At 54.4% G+C, this 23,418-nt stretch overlaps 4 protein-coding genes across 4 annotated transcripts; 3 read left to right on the top strand and 1 right to left on the bottom strand.

Annotated features, from left to right (window-relative positions):
- On the top strand, window positions 1-5,394 carry rga2-1 (putative Rho-type GTPase-activating protein 2; the record flags this gene model as incomplete). The annotated part of the gene is made up of 3 exons (XM_066150677.1): window positions 1-497; window positions 1,006-1,263; window positions 1,359-5,394. 3 exons carry the CDS (start codon window positions 1-3, stop codon window positions 5,392-5,394), a joined length of 4,791 nt encoding a protein of 1,596 aa, XP_066010000.1.
- A 922-nt stretch (window positions 5,395-6,316) lies between these two features.
- On the top strand, window positions 6,317-9,109 carry WAR1-0 (Transcriptional regulator WAR1; the record flags this gene model as incomplete). The annotated part of the gene is made up of 2 exons (XM_032032431.1): window positions 6,317-7,928; window positions 7,995-9,109. The coding sequence occupies 2 exons, from the start codon at window positions 6,317-6,319 to the stop codon at window positions 9,107-9,109; spliced, it is 2,727 nt and encodes a 908-aa protein (XP_031888497.1).
- A 2,012-nt stretch (window positions 9,110-11,121) lies between these two features.
- Window positions 11,122-12,054, bottom strand: CGGC5_v000466 (uncharacterized protein; the record flags this gene model as incomplete). The annotated part of the gene is made up of 2 exons (XM_032032432.1): window positions 11,122-11,387; window positions 11,631-12,054. The coding sequence occupies 2 exons, from the start codon at window positions 12,052-12,054 to the stop codon at window positions 11,122-11,124; spliced, it is 690 nt and encodes a 229-aa protein (XP_031888488.1).
- Window positions 12,055-17,307: 5,253 nt separating this feature from the next.
- CGGC5_v000465 (Vegetative incompatibility protein HET-E-1) lies at window positions 17,308-18,277 on the top strand (the record flags this gene model as incomplete). The annotated part of the gene is made up of 2 exons (XM_066150676.1): window positions 17,308-18,186; window positions 18,230-18,277. 2 exons carry the CDS (start codon window positions 17,308-17,310, stop codon window positions 18,275-18,277), a joined length of 927 nt encoding a protein of 308 aa, XP_066010002.1.
- Between the last annotated feature and the right edge of the window lie 5,141 nt (window positions 18,278-23,418).

Raw genomic sequence — 23,418 nt, 5'->3', positions numbered from 1 at the left:
ATGTCGCAGCTTGCGCTCCAGACTCGGAGTGCCCAGGGCTCTACTTCAGATTCTGGTCCTTGTGCTGCGGATGCTGGTTCGACGGCCGCATCTGCGACTCTGACTGGCACTGGCACTGGACATACTGCCCCCACTGCCGCTGCTGTTGCTGGTGCCAGGGCTCCTTCTGGTCATACTGGCGGCGAGGGCGGTGATGGTGGTGGTCATGGTCATACTCATACTCATACTCCTGCTGTCGCTGCTGGTGTCACTACTCGCCTGCCTCCTCACCAAAAACACCCTCTTCACCGGCTCCAGGTAGCAGATGCTGCCCCAAAGTACACCTCCTCCTCATCCTCGCCCTCCTCCCAGGATAGCCCCACGACAGGCCTCTTGATCCCGGCTCCCGATCCTGCAAGCATTACAAGCACCACAAACACAAGCACCAGCACCGCTGCCAGTCACTTTCACAGCGGTGCCACTACTGTGGCCAGCCCTCTTCTGACTCCATCTCCAAGGTACGTTCCCACAGAGCATCCACTGCGGTGCTTACCAAAGAAGAAACGGTCCACTCATCATCCTGCTTCTCTGCTGTTCGCCGTCGTCTGTGGGTGTGTGTGGTGTGTGGTGTCGGCTATTGTCTCTCTGCTCGCTCTGCGCCTTGCTTTTTCTCACTGCTGCTTCTTCCCCTTGACCTGATCTTCCTTGCCTCTACAACCTTGAACTGCCCACGACTGCCAGCCAAAAGACCCGCGAGTCGCTCACCCATCGCATTCACCACGACTTCTTCCTCCCACCCAGTGCCGGAGCCAAAGCCAGAGCCAGAGAGTCTCTGTTCCTTGGTTCCTGGTTTCCGAGGATATCGTGTGCTTGTCTTGGCAGCCAGCTCTTGACTCTTTTTTTTTTTCTCTTGCCTCTTTGCTTTATCCGCTTCTGCTGCCCTCCTTGTCTACTACTATTTTGTGGACCTCAAAGTTCACGACGCCGGCAGGGGCAGCACAATAACTGATGCCCTCCACCCTCTAGATCTCCTCGCCGCCCGATCCCCAGTCCTCTACACGAGAGCACCGCAGTCTCTTCTCCGACGAGCCCATTCTCAGTTCGGTCTTCGTCCTTCTTCCCGCTCGTGGCCAATTTCTCAGTGCCACGCTCCAAGACACTGCCCAACATTGTAACGACCCCAACCGACGATCTACGCTCTCCTGTCGACCTCTTGGGGGAACCGCAGACGTACTACCAAAGTGATTCGTCCAGTTCGTCAACACCCGAACGCACCGCGCCACGGTATGTTTGCAGCACCCGTTGGATCGTACCGATTGGAAAGCCCCGGCGCCCCGCGCGCGGCCACACGTAGCACAACTGACAGACAAATACAGCAGACCGAGAATATCGCCGCTTCCCTCGAATGATAGTCGCAGTGCCTCCGAACCGTATCTAAATTCCAGGCCTTCTGCAGGCCCGCCCCGATCCCCAATGTCTACACCTGGAGGCTCGGCCGCTGCCTCACGGGGCCACCCAGGCAAAGGTGCACCGCGGAACTCGTCAATGGACTCGGCCATTTCGGCCATCTCCACAAAGTCTCAATCGCAAAGAGGCGCCTCCGGCAGCCAATCATCTGATCCTACAGATATCGCTGCGTTGATTAAGACAGCAGGCAGTCCGGAGGCCGTGATCCAATACCTTCTCAAAGAAAAGCAGTCACAGTCACAACAAAATGCACAGTTATGGCGCCTCGTCGACAAGCAACGGGCCATGATTCTGGGGCTGAACAAGGATCTGGAACGCGCGTTGAAAGACAAGGAAAAATACCGGAAGAAACTGAAGGAAGTTATCAACGTTCCCGAAACGATAGCCTCCGATGGCTCAAGAACTAGCAGCAAGGTCATGAAAATGCCTGTGCACAAGGCGATACCGACGGTTGATATCAGCGCTCCCAAAGAGCGACAAGTCGTGGCTCCAGATTCCCCGACTCTGGATTCCGACAGCCAAAAGCATTCCCCGGTCGACCTGGCCATGGCGCCCTACCCGATCACACCTCCGGCGGATCAACCGAATGGCCCTCCGTCAGCTGTCGGCGAGCTGCTGGATCCTTCACACGAGATGCCCAGAGCTCATGAACACGCCTACGACCAGTTCAACCACGACGCGGAGGAGCAGGCCGCCGACGCCGCTCGCAAAGCGCTTGAGGCGGAACAGTTCATGGACCTCCCTGTCAGCATGTCACTGCCACCATCTCGCAGCCTACCCAGCCAGCCACCCAGCGTCCCTCCCCCGAGACCACCCAAAGCACCTCCAATCGACTCGGCTACTGATGAAGGGTTGTCCCAATTTCCCGCACCACCCCCACGCAAGCCACCTCCAGCTCCGTTGCAGCTTGGTAGCAAAAGCCAGGCTGTTGCCGAGGAGGAGGAAAGTGATACTGACTTCGACGACATCTTGGAGGTTGATGAAATCGTCAGCGAGGCGCGTGGTCGAAGAAGAACGCGAGAGGAGGACGATCGCGATAGGGAAGTCTTGGTTCAAAAAGAGATGGAGAGGAGGAGCTTGTCGAAGAAGAGTACGCCTACTGAGACAACCACGGCACCCACCGACCTGCCACCAAGCCCGCCGAAGCGAATGCACCGCGACAACGCTCCTGCCTCTCTGGCTGGAGTACTCAGCCCCCAGACTCTTGACGCTCCGCTCTTGAGTCCCGGTTTGCCGTCCAGCCCGCGCCCGCTAGGAGTTCCTGTGGTTGACAGCCCTGCCCACTCCCCAAGAGGCGCGGGATCATTCCCCTCCGGCCCTCTGTCACCGCGACCGCCTCGTCAACCCATCCCCCTTCCTCCAGGTCACTCTCTTCAGACTCCACTGCCTTCTGAGCCTATGGTATTGAAGAGCCCCCAGCCACTCAATATCGTAAAGAAAGGCAGTCAGTCGCCTCCTAGCGACAGGAGCCGCATGAGCCCAATCGAGCGCGGTGATCCTGGCCGTATTTTCAAGGGATTCGCCAGTGAAGAGTACCCCGACTTGCTGCTCGGACCTAACGTATTGCCAACGATCATAGTCAAGGTTGCTTCCTCGCGTATGAAGCCGTCGCGAGCGAGTCTCATTTCCCTGACACAACTGGAAGAGGACCCTGTATTTACTCTCGCCATCTTCTCGCGATCTGAGCCTGGAGAGTTGTGGCGGGTTGAAAAGGATTCGGCCTCTTTAGCGAAGTTGGACTCCAGGTTGAAGCAGTGCTCAGCTTTCACTGCCAAGACGCCCGAGAGATCACTATTCAGTGGCCATGCTCCTGCCAAGCTCGATGCCCGACGAGTGGCACTCGACCAGTACCTTGAAGAGGTCCTCGAATGTCCTTTGGACACTGCAAGCGCTCTGGAGCTCTGCAAGTACCTCTCGACGAACACATTGCCTCCCAATGCCGACGATGCCGGGTCGATGGAGACATTGGTCGAGAACAAGACCAAGGTTGGACCGGGTGGTCGTCCGTTCAGAACAGGCTATCTCACTAAGCGGGGGAAGAACTTTGGTGGTTGGAAGGCGCGCTTCTTTGTTCTCGATGGTCCTCACCTCAAGTACTATGAGACTCCGGGTGGTGCTCACCTAGGTACCATCAAGTTGCCCAGCGCACAAATCGGCAAACAGTCCCAGAGCAACGACAATCAATCCCCTCAGCAGTCAGCAAACTCCGAAGAGGCCGATAACCAATACCGGCACGCGTTCCTCATTTTGGAACCCAAGAAGAAGGACTCCAGCAGTCACGTGAAGCACGTGCTTTGCGCTGAGAACGACCGGGAGAGAGATCAGTGGGTTGATGCTCTGCTCAGATGGATCGACTTCAAGGATCCCGAGGAGGAGGAGGCTCAGGCGGCAAAGCAGCATGCTCATGACCGTCAAGCGGCTGCTGCCGCCGAGCGCGCTGAGAAGAAGAAGCAGAGATACAAGAAGACGGCTTCTCAACACCAACCCCAGCAACAACAACAGCCGACTGAGTCGTCAGATAACCTTATCGGTGTTCGTTATGACGCCACATCCCAGGGTGACCTACCTCAGCACGGTGCTCCCGTACGACCAAGGGGCCCTGGAGGGCCTATGCCAGATCACCATCACGCTGAGGCGATGGGAATGTCTTCACAACCGTCGATGATGATCTCTGCTCCGAGAGATATGCATCCCATTGCTGATTCGGCTCAGTGGGGCAACAAGCCTGGCCTCGGTCTTCCCGTCAACGAGGAGAAGAAGATCAAGAAACGCAGCTTCTTCGGCTTCGGGCCCAAGACTAGGTCATCGTCTGATGGACAAGACTCCTTATTCGGTGGAAGTGAGGGTGGTTCCTCAACCCCTCCGCAAGGCGGCTATGCCGGTCCCGTGCGCCAGGCCTTCGGAGCACCATTGGCCGAGGCGGTGCGATACAACCATCCCGTCGACGTCAATGTGCCACTGCCTGCAGTCGTTTACAGGTGTATCCAGTACCTAGACGCCAAGAACGCTATCTTGGAGGAAGGCATCTTCCGTTTGAGTGGCTCCAACGTTGTCATCAAGCAACTCCGCGAGCGCTTCAACGTTGAGGGTGACGTCAATCTGGTGACCGACGAGACTTACTACGACATTCATGCTGTCGCTTCCTTGCTTAAGTTATACCTGCGTGAACTGCCTACGACCATTCTTACTCGAGACCTTCACCTGGAGTTTTTGGCAGTCACAGAAATGTCTGGCCTCAAGGAAAAGATCTTCGCTCTATCTGAGCTGGTGCAGAGGCTTCCTCAAGCAAACGCCACGCTGCTGAAGTACCTAATCGCTTTCCTGATCAAGATCATCAACAACGCAGACATGAATAAGATGACGGTGCGCAACGTAGGTATCGTCTTCTCGCCGACTTTGAACATTCCAGCGCCCGTCTTCGCGATGCTCTTGCAAAACTACTCGGGCATCTTCGGTTTTGAACCCGAAGAATATGAGTTACCGTCCTCCTTTGACGGAGATTCCGGCCGTGAGCGATCGGGATCTTTGCCGAGTATGGCCAATGGTCTGCCCAACCGACCGTCATTCGACCCACAGCAAGCGCGTCCCTCTACGTCCGCCGGATCGAGCCAGTCGCCTCACCGGCAAAGACTCATGGAGGCCATGACAGGCCAGCAGAGAACTAGCGGAACACCGCCGCCCCTGCTGCAAGACTTGCACAGTGCTCGGTCATCACCTACACCTCCGCCAAACTACCCGACCAGCCGTGGGCAGGGTTATGAGCCTCAGTATGCGCCGCAAGGGTATGAGTCGAACGGTTATCACGGCATGGCCCAAAGCTACGACAACGGCTCTGGCGGCTACAGCCAGCCCCACAAACGACGAGAGAGCGCCATCTTTATGGGCAACATGATGGGATTAAACCCGCAAAGCTCTAAGAGTCGTCTCCGAGAGGAGACTCGCTTCTGAGCCTATTTTATGGACAACCATCCACAAAACCCCCACGATTCTTCAGCAAACATACCCACTCGTTTACACGCAGCGTTGATACCATGCTTTGCACATTTCATTTTTGAGTTTTACTATATAACCCAGCCCCCCCATCCAGGAGGGCATGGACGACATGACGGCGCCAATATACCCGAACATACAACCCGAATCCGGACCGGTGCCGAGAGCTCCATTACGTTCTAATATCGATCGCTACCTTTCGCACACGTAGCCTTTTGTTGCCGAGTTTTTTTTCGATTTGTGAACGAGCTTAGAGCTGCGGAGACGAGGCCCTAATGGTAGAAGACGAGGCTGAATTTGGAACCGAGGCGCATGAGCAGATGATTTACGGGTCAAACTTGTATCATACGGAGCCACGTTATGGTTTTCCCGGGTGGTTGCACAACAGGCGGTTGTCGGCGGTTCATGCGTGATCTTTCCGGGGCTTAGCATGGCGTTGACGGCATTGAACTGCAACAGTTCGTCTTCTGACTTTAAACTGCGCTCTTCTGGAAGCAACTCAGCATATTTGGATAGTTGGTTTAGCTTTGAAATCAAAATTTTGTTCAACCACACGCAGCTCCATCCATGGTGATGTTGGTTCAACTTGACAACATGCCTATATATGTGCCTACGTATGTGCCTACATATTAACCTTCGGCGTGAGAATAAGGGGATGGATGGTCGACTAATAGTGCCCGAACACCGAGGCACGACGCTGACTAATATTTGTTAGTGTCGGAAGTATCGGCACTTCGCAGGCCGCGCGAATTCGCTGAAAGTCAGGTCGGCAAGTTCAACCGCCGCAATTCCGTCCCCCGATCATCCGATCGCCAATTCTCTAGCCAGCAACACAAAGCAGCACGCCCAGCCCATCGTGTTTTGCGCCGCCCGCACAGCAATGGATCACGGCACGTCGGTCCTCGATCCAGCGTTACGAGGCGCCGAGACGCCCACAAACGGCCGAAACGGCGGTGGTCCCACCGCAGGCCCCGCGACGACGCACGACTACGACGCTTCAGCTGCAGCTGCCGCTGCCGCCTCACCAACGGCTCCCGGGCGAAGCGGAGCCGAGGGAGGACAAGGACAGGGACATCACCACGACACGGCGGCGGGCACCGAGAGCCCCGAGACACCTCACTCTGCGCACGCCGGGGAGACGCCGCAGCACGACGGGCTCCATGGGGGCAACAACCCGGAAGACCCCAAACGGCCGAGGGCATGCGAGGCCTGTCGCGGCCTGAAGGTGCGATGCGAGCCGGACCCGAACGATGCGGAGGGCCCGTGTAAGCGTTGCAAGAAGGCGGGGAGGAACTGCGTTGTGACGATGCCGACGAGGAAGAGGCAGAAGAAGACGGACAGCAGGGTTGCCGAGTTGGAGAAGAAGATCGATGCTTTGACGGCGAGTTTGCAGGCCAGGGGCACGTCGGGGGCGGCTCCGAGCGCTGCGGCGAGCGTGCCGCAGCCCGTCGTCGGGACACCGGTGCCCAGGGAGGAGACGCCTTTCAAGAGGGGGTGGGGTGATCATGGCATGGCGAGGGCTTGGGGAGCGGCGACGCCGGGCGATGAGGATGCGGACCGGAGGGGTGTTGATACCGGGCTGCTTGCTGGGCAAAAGAGGAAGTTCAGCGAGAGGGGAGACACGCCGGCCGAGATTCCGGAGATGAGCAGGCCTGCGCCGCCGATGCAGATGGGGGCAGATTATGCGGATGTTGTGGAAAGGGGCATCTTGAGCGCCGAGAAGGCCTCGGAGCTGTTTGAGAGGTACAAGACGTACATGATGCCACACATGCCGGCAGTGGTGTTCCCGCCGTCGACCAGCGGGGACGAGCTGCGGCGGTCGAAGCCGCTGCTGTTCCTGGCCATCATGTCGGCGGCGTCGTCGGAGAGCCCGAACGTGCAGCGCCGGCTGGTGAAGGAGCTGATGCAGATATTCGCGGAGAAGATTATCATCACGGGCGAGAAGAGCCTGGAGATCGTGCAGGCGCTGCAGGTCGCGGTGATTTGGTACTGGCCGCCGGAGCACTTTGAGGAGCTCAAGTTCTACCAGCTCGTGCACATCGGCGCGGTGATGGCGCTCGACATCGGCCTCGGGCGGCGGACGGGCGGCAGGAAGATGCAGGTGCCCTACCAGTGGCGCAACCACCCGTTCAAGCGGGCGCCGCCGCCGGATCCGACGAGTTTGGAGTGCCGGCGGGCGTGGCTGGCGAGCTACTTTCTGGCGGCGAACACGAGCATGGCGCTGCACCGGCCGAACCTGGTGCGGTGGACGAGCTTCATGGCGGAGAGCATGGAGGTGCTGCAAACGAGCCCCGAGGCGGCTCCGACGGACCGGTATTTCTGCCATCTTGTGTGGACGCACCGGCTTGCGGAGGAGGTCGGGGTGCAGTTTGCCATGGACGACCCGGCAGTTGTGCCGAATATCACGGACTCGAGGACGCAGTACTCGTTGAGGATGCTAGAGAGGGATTTGGAAAAGTATAGCAAAAATGTGCCCAAGGAGGAGATGGGGGGTAAGTACTACGGTTCCCTGCAGTATATAATGAAGGTATGATGCTAACGCGAGGTGTTTCTCACAGCCACGTTGAAAATGAGCTTTCACGTCTTGTCGTTGTACATGCACGAGATCGCCCTGCACACCCAGCTTGACGACATCCGCCCGCCGTTCGACACCGCCACCCTCAAGGACGGCATGCTCCCCAACCTGCAGCTCACGACGTCGCACATCAACGCCCTCTCGGCGTGCCTCTCCGCCATCGACGGCATCTTCGAGGCGTTCCTGTCGATGGAGGTGCCCAGCATCCGCTGCCTGCCCGTCTTCAACTTCGTGCGCGTCGCGTACGCCGTCGTGGTGCTCATCAAGATGTACTTCTCCGCCACGGCGCCCGGCTCCGAGCTGGGCAAGGTGATTGACAAGGACAACATGAAGGTCGAGTTCTACCTCGACGCGCTGCTGGAGCGCTTCCGCGCCGCCGCGTCCGACGACAGGAGCCGCCCCGCGGCCAAGTTCCTGGTGGTGCTGGTCATGCTGCGCAGCTGGTTCCTGAAGCAGAGCAAGGGCCTGGGAGTGGGTGGCCCCCAACCAACGCCGGAGCTTGGACGGGCCACGTCGTCTTCGACACCCGCACCGGAGAAGACGGCCGTGGCGCCTGCTGCTGCGGCGCCGGAGGAGAGGGCGCCGAGTTATCAACCCCCGCCGACGATCCAGTACGACCCCGCGGCCAACACGCCTCTGCACCTGTTATCTGAGATTGCCACGAACGACCGGTCCGCGTCTGCAGGGCGGACAGGCGGCAACATGATGTGGAACCCGGCGCCGACACCACGGCAGCAGGCCTTCATGTACGACCCGAGCGTCGTCACGCCGGGCATGGACGCCTCCGCGTCCTCGGGCCCCGACACGGCGAGCAGCGGGGCCATGGAGGCGGCGACCACGACGGGCGCGGGCAACAACTGGATGCCGCCCGTGTGGTCGGGCGACCTGCAGGACATGGGCATCGACGTGGGGCTCACGGAGGGGCTGAGCGTCGAGGAGTTCACGTCGGGCTTCGGGGCGAGCCCGGGCAGCCTGAGCAGCGGGATGAGGTACGTGATGGCGCAGGACCCGTGGCTGAGCGGGCTGGGGGTCATGGGGATGGGGGACATGTTTGAGGGAATGCCCGGGGGAGGCGGCCCGCCCATGTTTCCCATGTGAATGACCTAGATTGGGGGGCTTGCGTAACACGCGCGTCTTCTTCCTCAGCTCAGGGCGGCGCCATCACGTGCGGGCTCAGGTGTTTCGACGCGGAGCGCTACTAGTGCTGCTGCTTGCTGCCGGGCTACTCGGCTCATCGGCCGTGAGCCGCTCTATCTCCGAGGCTGCCGTCCGGCGGGTGCAGTTTCCCTTCCGATCGTCCGGCGATATCTTCCCCATCCGCGAAGCACGGGGCGTGGAACAAGCAAGGATGATCGAAGTCCGATCCGTCACTGACACAAACCCCGCGCCTGCTACACAAACGCCGAACCAACTCCATCTCTACTCCATTTCCTCCCTCAGTCTGTGGGGAAGAAACTTACTTTCCTGACGGGTCGTTGTCTGAAAAAAGAGACACGAGGGCACAGAGAAAGGGAGATGTTTCCTGTTCCAACCCCTTTGGAGACACAGCTCCGTGGGAACCCCTCAATTGAAGCACATGGAATTGTCGCAGTCTGAGTCTTCGTGTGCGGGGGAGAAACAATCATGCCACGATCAGACGATGTGCGATGAGACTGAGTGTGCGAGTCTCGCAGTTGGTTAAGGAAACAGGAATGGGGGATAATTTCAGGGCAGAGGCGGTTGAATCAAACGACAAACAGCAACTCTGTCGAAAACTCTCGTTCCTCCCTACGCCATACAAACATCAACCAAACCACCTTTATTGTAAAAGTATCTACGGAACACGGCAATGTGGAGCGAGCGTACCAGGGGGGAGGGGAAAGCCAAAAAGCTTGTCTCATTATTTTGTTCTATTTATCGTTACGTGATACCTGGGTTTTGGATGAAGGAATTATTTTAGGCACGACACCAAATAGGATACCTTTTGAACATGAAAACAAATGGATCCCCCTCTTTTTTGACAATCGCATACCCGGTCCCAGCGGATGCACGTTGAATCCTCCCGAATGGCCCCGGATGGGACGGGACCACAGGACCACAGATTGTGATATCAGTTGGGCGTGATGCTGACGAATGGGAATGTTTACCAATCATCCGGGATTTGGTCCCAGTTATTATCCCACGCCGAGAGCCTCCCTTGTGAGGTCAGTTGCCGACGATCCTCGCGCGCCACCTGGCTTGCAGCGAGGCGCTCTGGCGATGTTATCATGAAGCTAGTCAAGAGCATCAAGGTCACATCGAGACACATTCCCAAGCAAGACGAGTGTTGGTAGAGACCACGAAACTTTTCCATTCGGGTCCGAGCGTGTTTCTCATGGTAGCTAAAGCTCGGCGTGGGCTGCCGGCCGTTCGTCCGCCTCTCATCCGGGCTGCGCGCCCGCAACCTAACCCCTCATTCCCGTCTGTCTTACTCTGAACTCTGTACCTATCACGGTACCCTCACAAAACAGGACCATGCTTCATCAGTCTGTCTGTCCACCGTGAGCTGTAGACCCCCAATGTTCACTCCTCGCTGGGCAACCGCCAGCGGTGTAACGATACAGTAGCCTCTCCTTTCCATACGCCAGACATGAATCCATGTCGGTTAGCGGCACCATCAGATCCCCTTTCGTGATGGGCTGCAAGCAATAATAGCCAGACATCTTTTTCCGGACCAACTTTGTTTTGGTAACCCGAAGTTTTGCAATTTGCGATCATCTTCCTCCAAATTCCCCATGCCGTGTGGTGACTCCTCGTGAAATTGCACTCCAATTCCGCTTCCGTGATAAAAGTGAGACAACCAGTCTCATGTGTGCGAGTGATATGGTGCTTCCCCGCCCATATCAAATCCGCAACCGGACCATCCGCCAGAACCGGTTGGACCAACCGAACGCCACGTGGGATAAAGTGTCGACGATGAAAGTTCCCCACGTAAACAAACAAACAGAACGCTCGAAAACCATGAAACGCTAATGATCTTTTGCCGATCTCCGTAACATAAAACCTTGGACTCATTAAGACGCAGCCATCGAAACGGAGCTCATCGCGATGGCGGATGTTCAACATCTCGTGTCAGCCTGTCATAATTGCCTTCAGTCCATGTAGAAGTCGCCCTTCAGGATGCGTTCCTGGAAGGCATCGGGCTTCGGTCGCTCGGGAGCCTTGGGCTTCATGGCAGCAGCCTGGGCGGGCGGAGCAGGCATGTCAGAAATAGACTTGGTGCGGTCGTGATTTCCGTTGGGCATGCCACGAGGAGGCGAGGTTGAGAGGCCGGAGCCGAAAGAAAAGGATGGTCGTGAGCCCTGGACGGAGCTCTCGGCGCGAGATCTAAGCTGCTCGGACCAGTTGAAACCTTGGTCTGGGCGCGAGAACACGTCAGAAGATGATCTTTGTCTGTGTACATTGCTTGCCTGGGCAGCACTGCTGCCACGTCTGGCCGACGACAGGGCGGCTGCGATGGACGAGGTGCTGTTGGGCGGTGTGGCATTCACACCGGTCCCAACGCTTCGCGGGGAATTAACGCTGCCGCGTCTGTCGGTGGGCGCAGGCGTGATGGGCAAAGAGGAAGCAGGAGTAGAAGCAGAAGCAGGTGGGTTGTTACCGTTTGATCCCGGACTTCCACCGCCGGTGCGCAGGTTGCGCATCGCCTGAGCTCCAAAGCTCATTCTGCGAGTGAAGGGAGTGGTAGGTGCGGTGCGAGCATTAGGAGGCAGCTCCTCCTCGTCGACAGCATTCTCATCGATGGAGTCTTGGGAGTTGGTCGAAAGACTTCCCCGTCTAAGAGAGTTGAAGGCGTTGGGGCCAGTGGGCGAAGTGCCAGTGAGGCCGAGACCGGTGGAGACGGACAGACGACGTCTTTGAGCATCGGCAGTGCCTGTGGGGAAAGCTGCACCGGTCGAGGTTGAGTTGCTTCTGAAGAGGCCGGCGATGGCCTGTTGGGTGACGGAGCCGCGGCGTTGACGGTGCATTTCGTTCTGGGGGCTGTTGTTGGTGTTGGGGTTGTTGTTGGAGTTGTCGGTAGACATGATGGCAGAATTCAGTTGGGGGCGGGATTGAAAATGCGGTATATGTAGTTTCGCAGAGGCGATGGAGTTGTCAAAGTGCAGTCCAAGTGGTGTTTCGGCAGGTGTCTTGCGTGGGGTGAGATCTAGAAGGAATCGAAAGAGGGATCGAACGGGGAATCGTTCGACAGCTGCCGATGTGTGGAACAGGGTGGTTATATATCGAGGTGGCTGATGGACTGATTTAGGGTGACACTAAGGGCGGGTTACGAAAGGTTGATCACAAGGAAGACCAGGGATGGGACGAGCGTACGGATAGTGCGCCGTGGAAAGTGTCGATCAAGGGGTTTGCTGGCAGAATTGCTAAGGTGGTCGGAGTCAAGACTCAAGACGACGTGTGTCTTTTTTGTACACCTCGTCTTTGTGCCTGGGGGCTGTTTGTGCCGTGAGGGCTGAAGGGTGGGCAGATCGACGGGGGGAGCGTGTCTTTGAGCGGTGTTCTTGGACAATCAGTAAGCAGGTGGAAGCTCTAAATTGAAGTGACGTCGAGCTTGGGGGACAGGCAGTCTGTGTGTATCTTTGGAAAGGTGTAGGGGGCAGGGTCTGAGGGTTTGCGCGTACAATACAGTCCAGAGACGTGTGAAAAGGGGGGGGATGGCTGGTTGTGGTGGTTTGGCTGAGATGGTGTGTCGCCGGGAGCTGGGCGTCGCTTGTTGCTGGATGCTGGATGCCGTTTGGTGAACCAGGACAGGCAAGTGATGATGCGCGGTGGTGCGTGTGGGGGAGAGGCAAATCGGGCCTGGTGTCGGTCGGTCGGCGGCGTCTGTTTGAGCGCCCGACAAGCCGTTTGGCTTCAGTGAGCGAAGCCCCGGTGTTGACTGGGGTACGTAGGTACTTGGTAGAGCGGCACAAGGTTGCTGTGGGATACAACAGTATCTAGGTCTTGAGTCGACAGGCGGTATTGGTATCTGTAGATAGCAGTGGGTTCTGCGAGAGAAGGACAGATTGAGTGCGTGATCGAGCGGCACAGCACAGGACTGCACTGCCAGTGGATGTAGATGTGATGCGGATGTGGACTGCCCGGGTTGTTGTGGGTGGATTGGTGATGTGCTGCAGTCGTCGGTCGTGGAGAAGAGTGCCGGGTGCTGAATCGCGATGATGTTCAGGAGGATGGATCGAAAGCGGACTCGGCCAAGTTGATGACTCTGGAAGGTGGTTCAGCGGTGGGCTGGCATGGCGCATTGATGGACGTGGGATCTACTGATGTTCGCTCCTGCTTGCTATTCTGCCTGTCTTGCCTGTCCTGTCTGTCTATTCCTGCCCTTTCCCCTCGCTCTTGCCCTCTCGTGTCGGTGGTTCCTGCCTGCCCCTGCACCTCCCATCCGTTTGGCCCTGCACTGCACTGCACTGCACCGCAGCACGCCCTCGACGATGGAGACGGGAATCTGTGGAGAGAAGAGTGGAATGAACGACGCCAAAATCTCTCCAAAAATGCAAGACCGACTGGGCTGCCATCTGTCTGCGCGGGCTGGCGCGGAGGCTACGGCAGCGGCAGAGGCCCCAGCAGGTCCCTAGCCCCAAGCTTGCAGAGCTCAGGGACTCACCGGCCAATCACGACCTGTCGTTAAGGCACCTTGGGGGCAGCGAGCCGGGATACGTACTGTCGGAAAACGACGCTAAACGCACTTGGAACCAGCTAGACCCCCGCTGAAGACGTCACCGGGAAGGAGCGAATGAGAAGACCGAATGAAATGCGGGGTAAGATCATCTCAGGAAAGAGCGACGTTTGGAACTCGAAGCCGCCTGCCTGCCCGGCCTATCCTATCCTGCGGTGCGTAAGTTGGTAGACCATATTGGCCGCAGCAGGAAGCGACGGAATGGAACGAGAAAGGGATCCTAGTCCTCCTGTTCCTCCTCTGCATGTCTTACTACGTAGATAGCTTGGTATGTCTTTCCATGCCACATCCATTCAACCGGCCTCTGGTCCTGATGTGTTGGGCACTTGGGCAGGTGGGCAGCAACAGCAGCAAGAGCAGCCCTCGCTCTTTCCTTCACATTGCAGGTGGACTCTTGCCTTCTCTCTCTCCTCCTTCCCGCCACAACGTTCTTTCCTTCCTCCTCCCACTTGGCTTCGTGGCTTCCCCTTCCACCCCCTGCCCCATCCCCGTCCCCTCGCCCCCCCACCACCCCTGCTGCGTTGCGTTGCACCCGCCAATACCATCTCTCCCATCTCCTGTACGTACACTTTGCCTTGCCTGGCTTGCTGCCGCATCGATGCATCTCAGTTGCTGCACCTGAAAGACATCCATCCACACGCCTGCACTGGATGCTCCCCTTCGTACCAAGTTCACCACGCAGACCGTCGCATTCGACGTATGCCAAACTCAATGCAGTCGCCCATCTGAGCACTTGAGCACTGCACGGCGAACAGACAAGCGTCCCATCTCGCGTGCCATCGCATGGCCGCTCTCGCCACTTTGCACCACCATGGGCCCATCCTCGAGCGACACCATCTGCTCATCTTTGGGCCACCTCAAACATCCCGAGCCTCGAAAAAGAACCTTGACCTCAGGCCGGATGAAAGCCAAGCGATAAACTCTTGTCATTGAGAGCTTCGCCTTCTCCACCAGCCAATCCCAGTCCCCCTTTACCATAGTACTCGAGCTCAAACGAAACCCTCTTTTATTCGACAGTCTGGCTCAAGGCCCTAGGAGGCACTGGGCCCTCGTCGACCGCTTGATTCCTCTCCGAAGCTTTTCACAGTCCTCGACTTCTCGACAGCGAATTTTGATTCCCATTGCCCTTTCTGACTAGCGCCCTCACACACTTCAACCTTGGTCTGTCACTCTTGTCCCCCGCAACGAACCGGATGGGTCGCCGTTCGTCCTCGCTGGTCACGCTGTCTTTGCTGTGCCGACACCATTGACAACTAGGTGCCTTAGCTCTTGATCTTGGAGCCATCTCTGAGTGACAGCGTAGCCTTGGCATGCAGATGGCCCCCCTAAACATTGCTGCCCCAGATAGATAACTGTCCGTCAGCGACATGCACGCCGCGCCAATCGTTCTTTGTCTGTTGGCCCAGTGTGAACAGAAGGCGCTACAGAACATCTCAGCATACATGGTAGAGAGACATTGGCGAACTCTCGCATCCCCCCTTCAGCCGCTGGCAATGGTCGTGAACAGCCAAAAGGTTGAGGCCAGCAAAAGGTCCTTGTGCCCCTCCGGCCCCTTCATCAGACCAAAGTAATCTCAAAACAGATTACCAATCGGCCAGATCAACTGGTCCACCAACGAGTCAATTGACTCCGTGAGCATTACGGGTACTTGTTTCTGTCGACGCAACTCCACGACTCGCCACAGAGTTTTCATGCTTCCTGGATATCACCTCGGAGACAATATGGCGGACGCTGGTGTGCCAGTTAGTGTCCGACACCTAACAACAGAGCCCGTTTGTTACGAGTGTGACCCTCCCTCACCTTCATCTACAGACCAATCTGAAGGCATCCGACGCTGCCAAGTTTTGACTTGCCCAACCCTTTCTTCGACCTCTTCCCCGGACTATCCACCTTTCTACCTGACTCGTCACAAGGATCATCATCCATCACCATCCTCGATGCGCTCGAGCTGTCGACCTTCCCCGCAAATTCCGGGTCTCCATAATGGCCCCATCTCACGACGGTGTCCTTGGCCAGATGCTTTCCCGGCCTGCCAGATTAGCCCTCCCGCTAGTAACACGACAACCGTGAACCGTTCCTTGGCCACGCAGATGGCTTGTCTGGGCGGACAGGCCAAGACTAGCTGGACTGTTTCTTGTCCCACGAAAGCCATGCGTTTCGCTGTGTCACGAGAAAGCTTAACAACCAAATGGCTTGGGCTACTGGCGCCAACCACGTTGACAAATGGCCACATTGCCATTTGTTCTCCCAGCGCACAGCGTGTCCCTCGGTTTCTTATCTTTCGTGTTGGTAGCACGCAGTAGGCAGTTCTGCTGAACCATGGGACGCTCCTTCAATCCTTCCCGGAGCTCCGGCTCCGCGCCGCGGTGCAGGGCTGCCCAGTGGACCCTGAAGTCAGAGCCCGTCAGCACATGCGTACCCGTGGTCACGCGCCCTCTGCCTCTCGTTTCTAATGTTTCGTTACCCCGCGCTTTCTCCTCGGGTCCAAGACCAAGGTGGTGGGTGAAGCCTCAGCGGGCTACTTGGCTGCCAATATAGAAGCTCCAGCTTTTCATCGGAGCAAAAGTGAGCCAGCCTTCATCCCTCCCCCTGCCCGCAGCCCATGTTGTGCCAGTGACGAAATGATTATCGCAGTGGATGATGTCGAGGCACAGCCCAAAGGAGCCGTCAGGATTGGGGGTGTCGCCAAGTACCACTCAGGTATTGTCTTGTAGGCATACATCGACGATGATGGAGAGAGTGCCGTCTTGCACCAGTATTGGGAACCAGTCCCAAAGGAGCCAAGCTCGGGGCACTTGGCAGGGTTGTAGCACCTTCAGATGCCGGGCTCCCAGGCCAACTCTATTTCGATGATAAGGATGGACCAGACAGCGTTCAGCAGGCGGCTCCCTTCATTGCGTCTCTTGTCGTGTGCTTAATGTTTTGAATCGTGATGGGAATGAAGGGGGTATGTGATTGTCGATGATCTTGGCAGAGAGAAAGTGGCGTGTTGGAGCGTAGTTCATGACCTTTTTGCCCAGCTGTTCCTTGCTGTCTCTGCCGCTTCGCAATGTGACTCTCATCTATGCTGGTAACTCACTCACAGCGCTCATCAGCCAGAACTTAGAAGAGGTCACTTATCCAGTGCCTGATGCTTCTTTTGAATCGATGGACATATCTTGAGCCCTTCGAATCGCTAATCCAAACCTCGACTGGTTGTCAAAGCAATGGCAACGAAGACAGCATGTGAGCGACAGTGAGTTTCGCAGAATGCCGGAAGGCTTGAACCTCTGTAAAAAGAATTTGGGCTTTTACTTATCTTCTTCAAAAACTGGAGGAACTGAAGAGTACCCAGGCCAATCGTTAGAGAGGCGTCCAACCAACAGCATCAAATAACCAATCCCCAACAAGAGAATGGGACTTTTTCTACTTGCAAAAGTGCGGTCAATTGCACAGCCTCATAGATGCCTTAATTCTGCCTTGGCATAATAGCGAACTTCTACCAGCCAGCCTGATATTTAACCAAGGCTCCTCGCTGTCCTCCTAGACGCATCTCTCGCATTTCCGAGTGCTTACAACGTCATCTTTCGTCACGATCATGCGACTCTTGAACGCAAGGACCATGACAGTCGAGGACTTCTCTTCAAAGCAGATTCCTCCTTATGCCATTCTTTCTCATACATGGGAAGATGGCGAGGTCACCCTGCAGGATATGGAGCGCCAGACGGCAAGCACGAAAGCTGGCTACGCCAAAATCCGAGAATCTTGCGAGCAGACTCTGCGGGATGATCTCGACTACATCTGGGTTGACACATGCTGCATCGACAAGACCAGTAGTGCTGAGCTTTCAGAAGCCATCAACGCCATGTTCCGGTGGTATCAGCACTCAACCATATGCTACGCCTTCCTAGCCGATATGCCTAGTGTTACGGATTTCGATGAAAGCTCGCCGTTGTTCGCGATGAGCCGTTGGTTCACACGCGGCTGGACTCTCCAGGAGCTTCTGGCTCCTGCAAAGCTCGACTTCTACTCCAGATCTTGGGATCGTCTTGGAGGCAAGTCATTTCTGGCAAAAGCCATCAGCTCCATCACCGGGATCGATGAGATGTTCTTGCGAGGGCGACCTGTCAGAGAGGCCTCAATAGCCGCACGAATGTCATGGGCCTCGGGAAGAGAGACTTCCAGGGAAGAGGACCGGTCTTATAGCCTGCTTGGTCTCTTTGATGTCCATATCCCGCTACTATACGGCGAAGGAGGCAAGAATGCCTTCTTGAGGTTGCAAGAGGAACTCATCCGGACAAGCCACGACCAATCGATATTTGCATGGCAGTCGTTGTTGATTTGGTCCAGACCTTCTCAAATGCACTCGTCGTCATTCTTTTTCAGGCCTTCGCAAGGGCACATCTCAGTACTCGCGGAGTCGCCGACCGAATTTCGGGATTGCAGTAACATCGTGGCATGCAATCCCATGGAAGAAGCTCTTCCATATATTGTTAGCAATGTAGGCGTACAGGTAACGCTGCCGATCATCTTTGAATATGAAGGCAAGCCTGCGAGACGACAAGCTCATGCCATTCTTTGGTGTCGCCTGAAAAACGACTACTGGAATATTCTTACCATTCCTGTGCGAATACAAGGAGATCGTTGTGGTCGTTCGGACTCATCGATGACACTATTCAACCGCAAGCAAGCCCTCTCACGCTCATTTAACCGCAAGCTGCACCTTGAGACTCGTCAAGACCACCACGCCGTAACTATGCCAAGATATCTACCAAAACGAAAGGCATCTGTGTTTGTGTTGCGGTCTCTTCCATCTGATTATCGAGTGGAAAGCGCTAGTCCGGCTGACTTGTGGGAATCCTGGTCTCCTACGTCTGGCCGCTTGATACAGCGGCAGGTTGGTGTTGCGAACGGCGTGATCTTGAGATACTCGAGGATCCCGAGTCACACGACAGTCGCAACGGTGTACTCACAGGCGGCAAACTGTAAAGGAAGAAAAGATAGAAAGGAAGAAGGAGACCTGATCCCGATCATCGAGATCGTGGCTGATGATTGCACGAACGTGCGGATACGGACATTGCGCATCGCAATCCGCGCTGTGTACTCGAAGTGCACGTCTGTGAAGAGAACTCATGCAAAAGTCGTCACAGCGTTTGGATCCAGCGTGTCATTCGATCTGGACTTCAGTAGTATTGGTGCGGGGACATCTGAATGGCAGTTGGTTCCGTGGGGAAGTCGAACCAGCAATATTGACGAAGTTCTTCACATACAATTGAGGAAGGAAACACACTTTGAACATGACATTCATTATATGGATGTCAAGAGGGGTACCTACCCCCAGCCTTGGGACAGATTGGCTACTAGTTGGCGAGGCCGGTCAAGTTCAACAAAGCTCAAGATCTTGGCCATTTCCGTCATGGCCGTCTCGGCAGTGAATGGAGACGCACTTAACACACTTCATTTTGGATCATATCATGAAGTTGTGAGGGACGCTGCCATAATTCCAGTGATGGTTACCTGGCTGTTTCCGACTCCCGTTATTTGGTCTGCGACTTTTAAACTCTTTTCATTTTCGGTACTGCTTATCTTGCTGTTTTGGGTCGCAATCCTTCCGTCTGGTCATCGAGAAATCTTTTGGAGAATTGTCGACGCGGCTCAGGCTGTCGAGTGGAGCAGCACGGTCTATTGGCTTCCACTGGGCGCACTGTTCATTATCTATTTCTGGGCGAAGTTGCAGCATTTCCTTCAAAAATGGTGTTTCCCACTCTTCAGGCTCTTGATGTCGCTAGAGAGCGCGATCGACTGGATCATGCGTCTTTCCACGCCTCGTAGGTTGATGGACCCAACCCTGAGCTACGATCATTATGAGTTAGACGAAGAGATAGTATCCTAGCTTATTATTTCGCGCTGTCTCACCCGTAAGCGGTTATCTATCTGCGTGTTTATCCAGTTATATGCCTCGTTGTAGCAAATGTCTTCGCAAATTTCGACTTCATGGGCTGTATTTGCCCATTCGAATATTTATGAGGATGAAACTTAGATGCCCCATGATACAGGATAATGAGGCTAGCTCGTTCGAAAATGTCCTATTCATATGCACACATCTATTGTTTTTCAAATCGACCAGAGCCTCACATACGATATAAAAATCATGGAGATGATCTCAGATAACTCAGACCTGCGCTTCCTGAAAGCTTTCCTGTCTCTCTGCGGAAACCTCTCTGCAAGGCTCAATCCAAACAGCAAGGCACCATCTCTCCATGTTCCACATGGCAAACTCATTTTCATTTTCTTCATCATACTGAGAACTCGCACTACTCTCGTGGAGTTTCCAATTGTTGTAATTCTTATCCTGGGCGTCTTGAGATGGCATTTGCGCAGCTCCAGGATATTCTTAGTCTATATTGGCCGATTTATACTCTCACAGCTGTTGACCGAAAATTACTTGAATGCTGTGGAACCCCACCTACCCAACGCCCAGATCTCAAGGGGCTTCTTCTTAGTTCTCGCACTGATGTTGATTTTGTTGAGAGAAATGGGCTCTACACCCAAGAACATGTGGTTGACGCATAAATACTGGCCTTGGGTGTTTCGGTTGACGTTTTCTGCCACCAATGCAGATGACCTTGATGAAAGTTCAGAGAATGAAAGGATCATTGATGCCGATATGGAGGTGAGGAGAAGCAACTCAGACACTTCAGTCAAGACACCCAACGATCCACGAATGTGGAGGCGTAGATTGCGCGTACTGCGATGGGTATAATGAAACCAGGATATTTGTGTGAACGATAAAGATGGTTTCTTCTAGTCGTTTCAAGATGTACGTAATACAAGAAAGCCGTTATCAGAGAAATAATATGCAATTTAGGTCTCAACATTAGTAGTCCACGAGCACCCTGTGAACGTAGATACTAAAAAGTCTTTGTCGGAATGAAATTGTATCTACAGATGTGTGAAAAGTATGGGAAGATACTGTTCTTTCTTAGCTGGGTAACCACTCTGCGTGTTCATTCGTTCTCATACTCAACAGTGTGAAGTACGCTTTGATGGAAACTTGAAACTTGTGTTGGGGAAAGGGCGTCTCTCGTGAACCTCTTAATCACGTAACTGCTGAGTGATTATGTCCTGTTACCTCCTCATTATTCAATTCTAGGTCAACAGCTTGTAATATTGCTCAGGATATTGAAGATATCTGTTAGCTTATATATCCTAATTTTGATTCTTAGAGTATGGTCTCTTTCTATCTTGCTTGAAATCTCATCTAAGAAGTGACGCCATTCTAAAATCTAAGAAAATTACACATTTATTTCAGACACCATTCATCCATTGAGAAGGTTTTGAGTACATTGAAGCGAAACTGATGGCGAAACTGATGAATCCTCATGCATACCACCTTAGCTTGCTTGTGTTGTGATAAACATTTTGTCATTTTGATCGAGCTCTATCACAATTAAAGTCGGTATTCGTTTTTGTTCCATCAATGTGAGCAAACACCATCACATAACGCAACCAACAGGGGCTTGCTGAATGACGGGAAATAATCAAACAAATAGACCTGAAGTGACGTCGTCTATATTTCTAAGTCGCGAGTCTTCGTCTGTAAGCGGATTTCTTATTTTCTCAACAAAAGAGTCCGTCATCAAAGCCTCATATCCAGCATTTGATCTCCTTACAAATCCTTTTTGATAAACCTGATTTTAGCTGCACAGTGAAAGCATCATTTCATGATATCAAGATTGTTTATTAATTGTATAATCGTATCTATATTTCAACCGATCTAGGCATGTGAGCTTGTGCCAAATTGTTGTACAGCGTCACATGTGCAGTGTGATGCTTCAGCCAACCTGGCCTGACCTGTTAGATAATAATCACTGTGCGTCAATGAAAAAGACACTGATGTAGATACGTTTTCAGGCACGTCTCTTGTTGCTCTTTTTGCGCGAGGATGACTCTTCGAAGTATGGAAAGACTTGTGATACTGGGTATAGCTGGATCATGAGGATGCTAACACCAAGTCCGCCTGCATGCATGAATGGTTCCATTTTATGGTGAAGTAAAAGTAAGACTTCGCGTAATTTTGATAAGCGAGCTCCTCCGGACCTCCTGAAAGAGTATAATCGCTATCATGTCTTGTATACATACCATTCCATGTATCCTTAATATCAGGACGTATGACTTGCAGATTTTCGAGACACATATGATATGTCGGCGAACACTCTGACACACTAACTAAAACAAGTAAAAGAGAGGTTGAAATACTACAGAAACTTTACAGGCAGACATTTGCTGAATGATCGCCCAAGAGCAGCGGACGATCGTTGGCGGCATTGATTTGGTTCGCGGTTCTACTTCAACTTGAGTGCATGAATGTAACCCATGGAAAAAGACCTGTCTCATGATTCTTCCTCCAGGGCTTGGCGAAACATTCGCAAATGCACCAGTAGCCGTGGTGTTCTGGTGTTGCGACTTGTTTGCAAATCCTGTAAACATTGAAAATAGCATCGCTGTCGCACATCACCGACAACGGCCGTTTCTCTGATTCACGTGGCTGAGTGTTACGACACGTTGTACGCGAATGCAAGTTTCAACACATCAGACGACTAGAGGAAACATCTCTGATGGAGTGCTTCCACATGTGCAAATCCACAAAAACGAGGCTGTTTCTCAAGGCTTGGTGGCCTCCATCCAATGTTTCCCGGCACAATATGACTCGTCGATAGATACTGTCGTAAGCGCGTTGTTGGTTGTGCTTGAAAATGGCTAGAAAATGATGTTTCTATTTACGTTTATTTGCTTCATCTGATAAAAGTCCGCTACATCTCGGAGGCGGCGATTGAGAACGCCGCTCGCCGTACGACGCGCCGAATCTGGCGGCACCTGTCCAGGACAACCTCTCGAACCGCTGGCTCGAATCCTGAAGAATACCCCAGTGAATACTTTGTAGAATAAGCTGACCCTAGGAAAGAGCTTTGACGGAGTCGACTCAGTGACAGGTCTCTGATATATTGAGGAGTAACTCTGTACAGTGGACCTGTGCTGGTGCGTGCCGCCACTGCCGGATTCCGATGCTATCGTATCTGCCTCTGGGCACGATGAATTTTCTGGCATCATGAAGGACAGGAACTCGTTGTCGGTAAAATCATGACACCAAAGCTTACCAAGCGTGTCAAAGCTGGTAAGGCTGCTGCGGTCGACGTCCAGCAGGGAGATCCAAGGTAGTGGGATCATAGCCTGCCGCACAGCCGACCGCGCGTCACCCCGACTGAGTGTTGCGGGGTTTGACAAATAAGAGAGTTCAGTTTAATCCCCAAATTCGACTCGATTCAGTTAGGCATTTATCGGACCCGAAATCAAGTCGTGCCAAAGAGCAGAGACGCACGAAGTGGCTGAGCAGTGAACGTGCCTCCATGAGATCGGTGTCTTCTGGAAGAACTCGCTTAGCCTCCATTCACGGTATCGTGTGTCTGAATTCGAGGCGCGACCTCAGCTGATGGGGCATGATCTGGTCTCACGCGTGTCTTCGACACTGCCCGCGCGGTTACACGGACTCATACAACAGATCAGACCGGTTCCGACGCTGCGAAGAAACAAAAGACAGAAATAATAACCGGTCGCATATCATCTTCAGGTGAGTAACGCATGATGATGGGCACTGGGATTGACGCCTTATGCGGAGTACCAAGAAAGCCAAGTGCTGATCGGCGAACAGCTTCTTGGACGTTACACCGGCGAC

The sequence above is a fragment of the Colletotrichum fructicola genome (assembly GCF_000319635.2).
Source record: "Colletotrichum fructicola Nara gc5 chromosome Unknown KSG_Nara_v1_contig01, whole genome shotgun sequence".
In the NCBI taxonomy this organism is placed as follows: Eukaryota; Fungi; Ascomycota; class Sordariomycetes; order Glomerellales; family Glomerellaceae; genus Colletotrichum; species Colletotrichum fructicola.
Note: the sequence above shows the minus strand (reverse complement) of the source record. Positions and strands in the feature narration are given on the sequence as shown.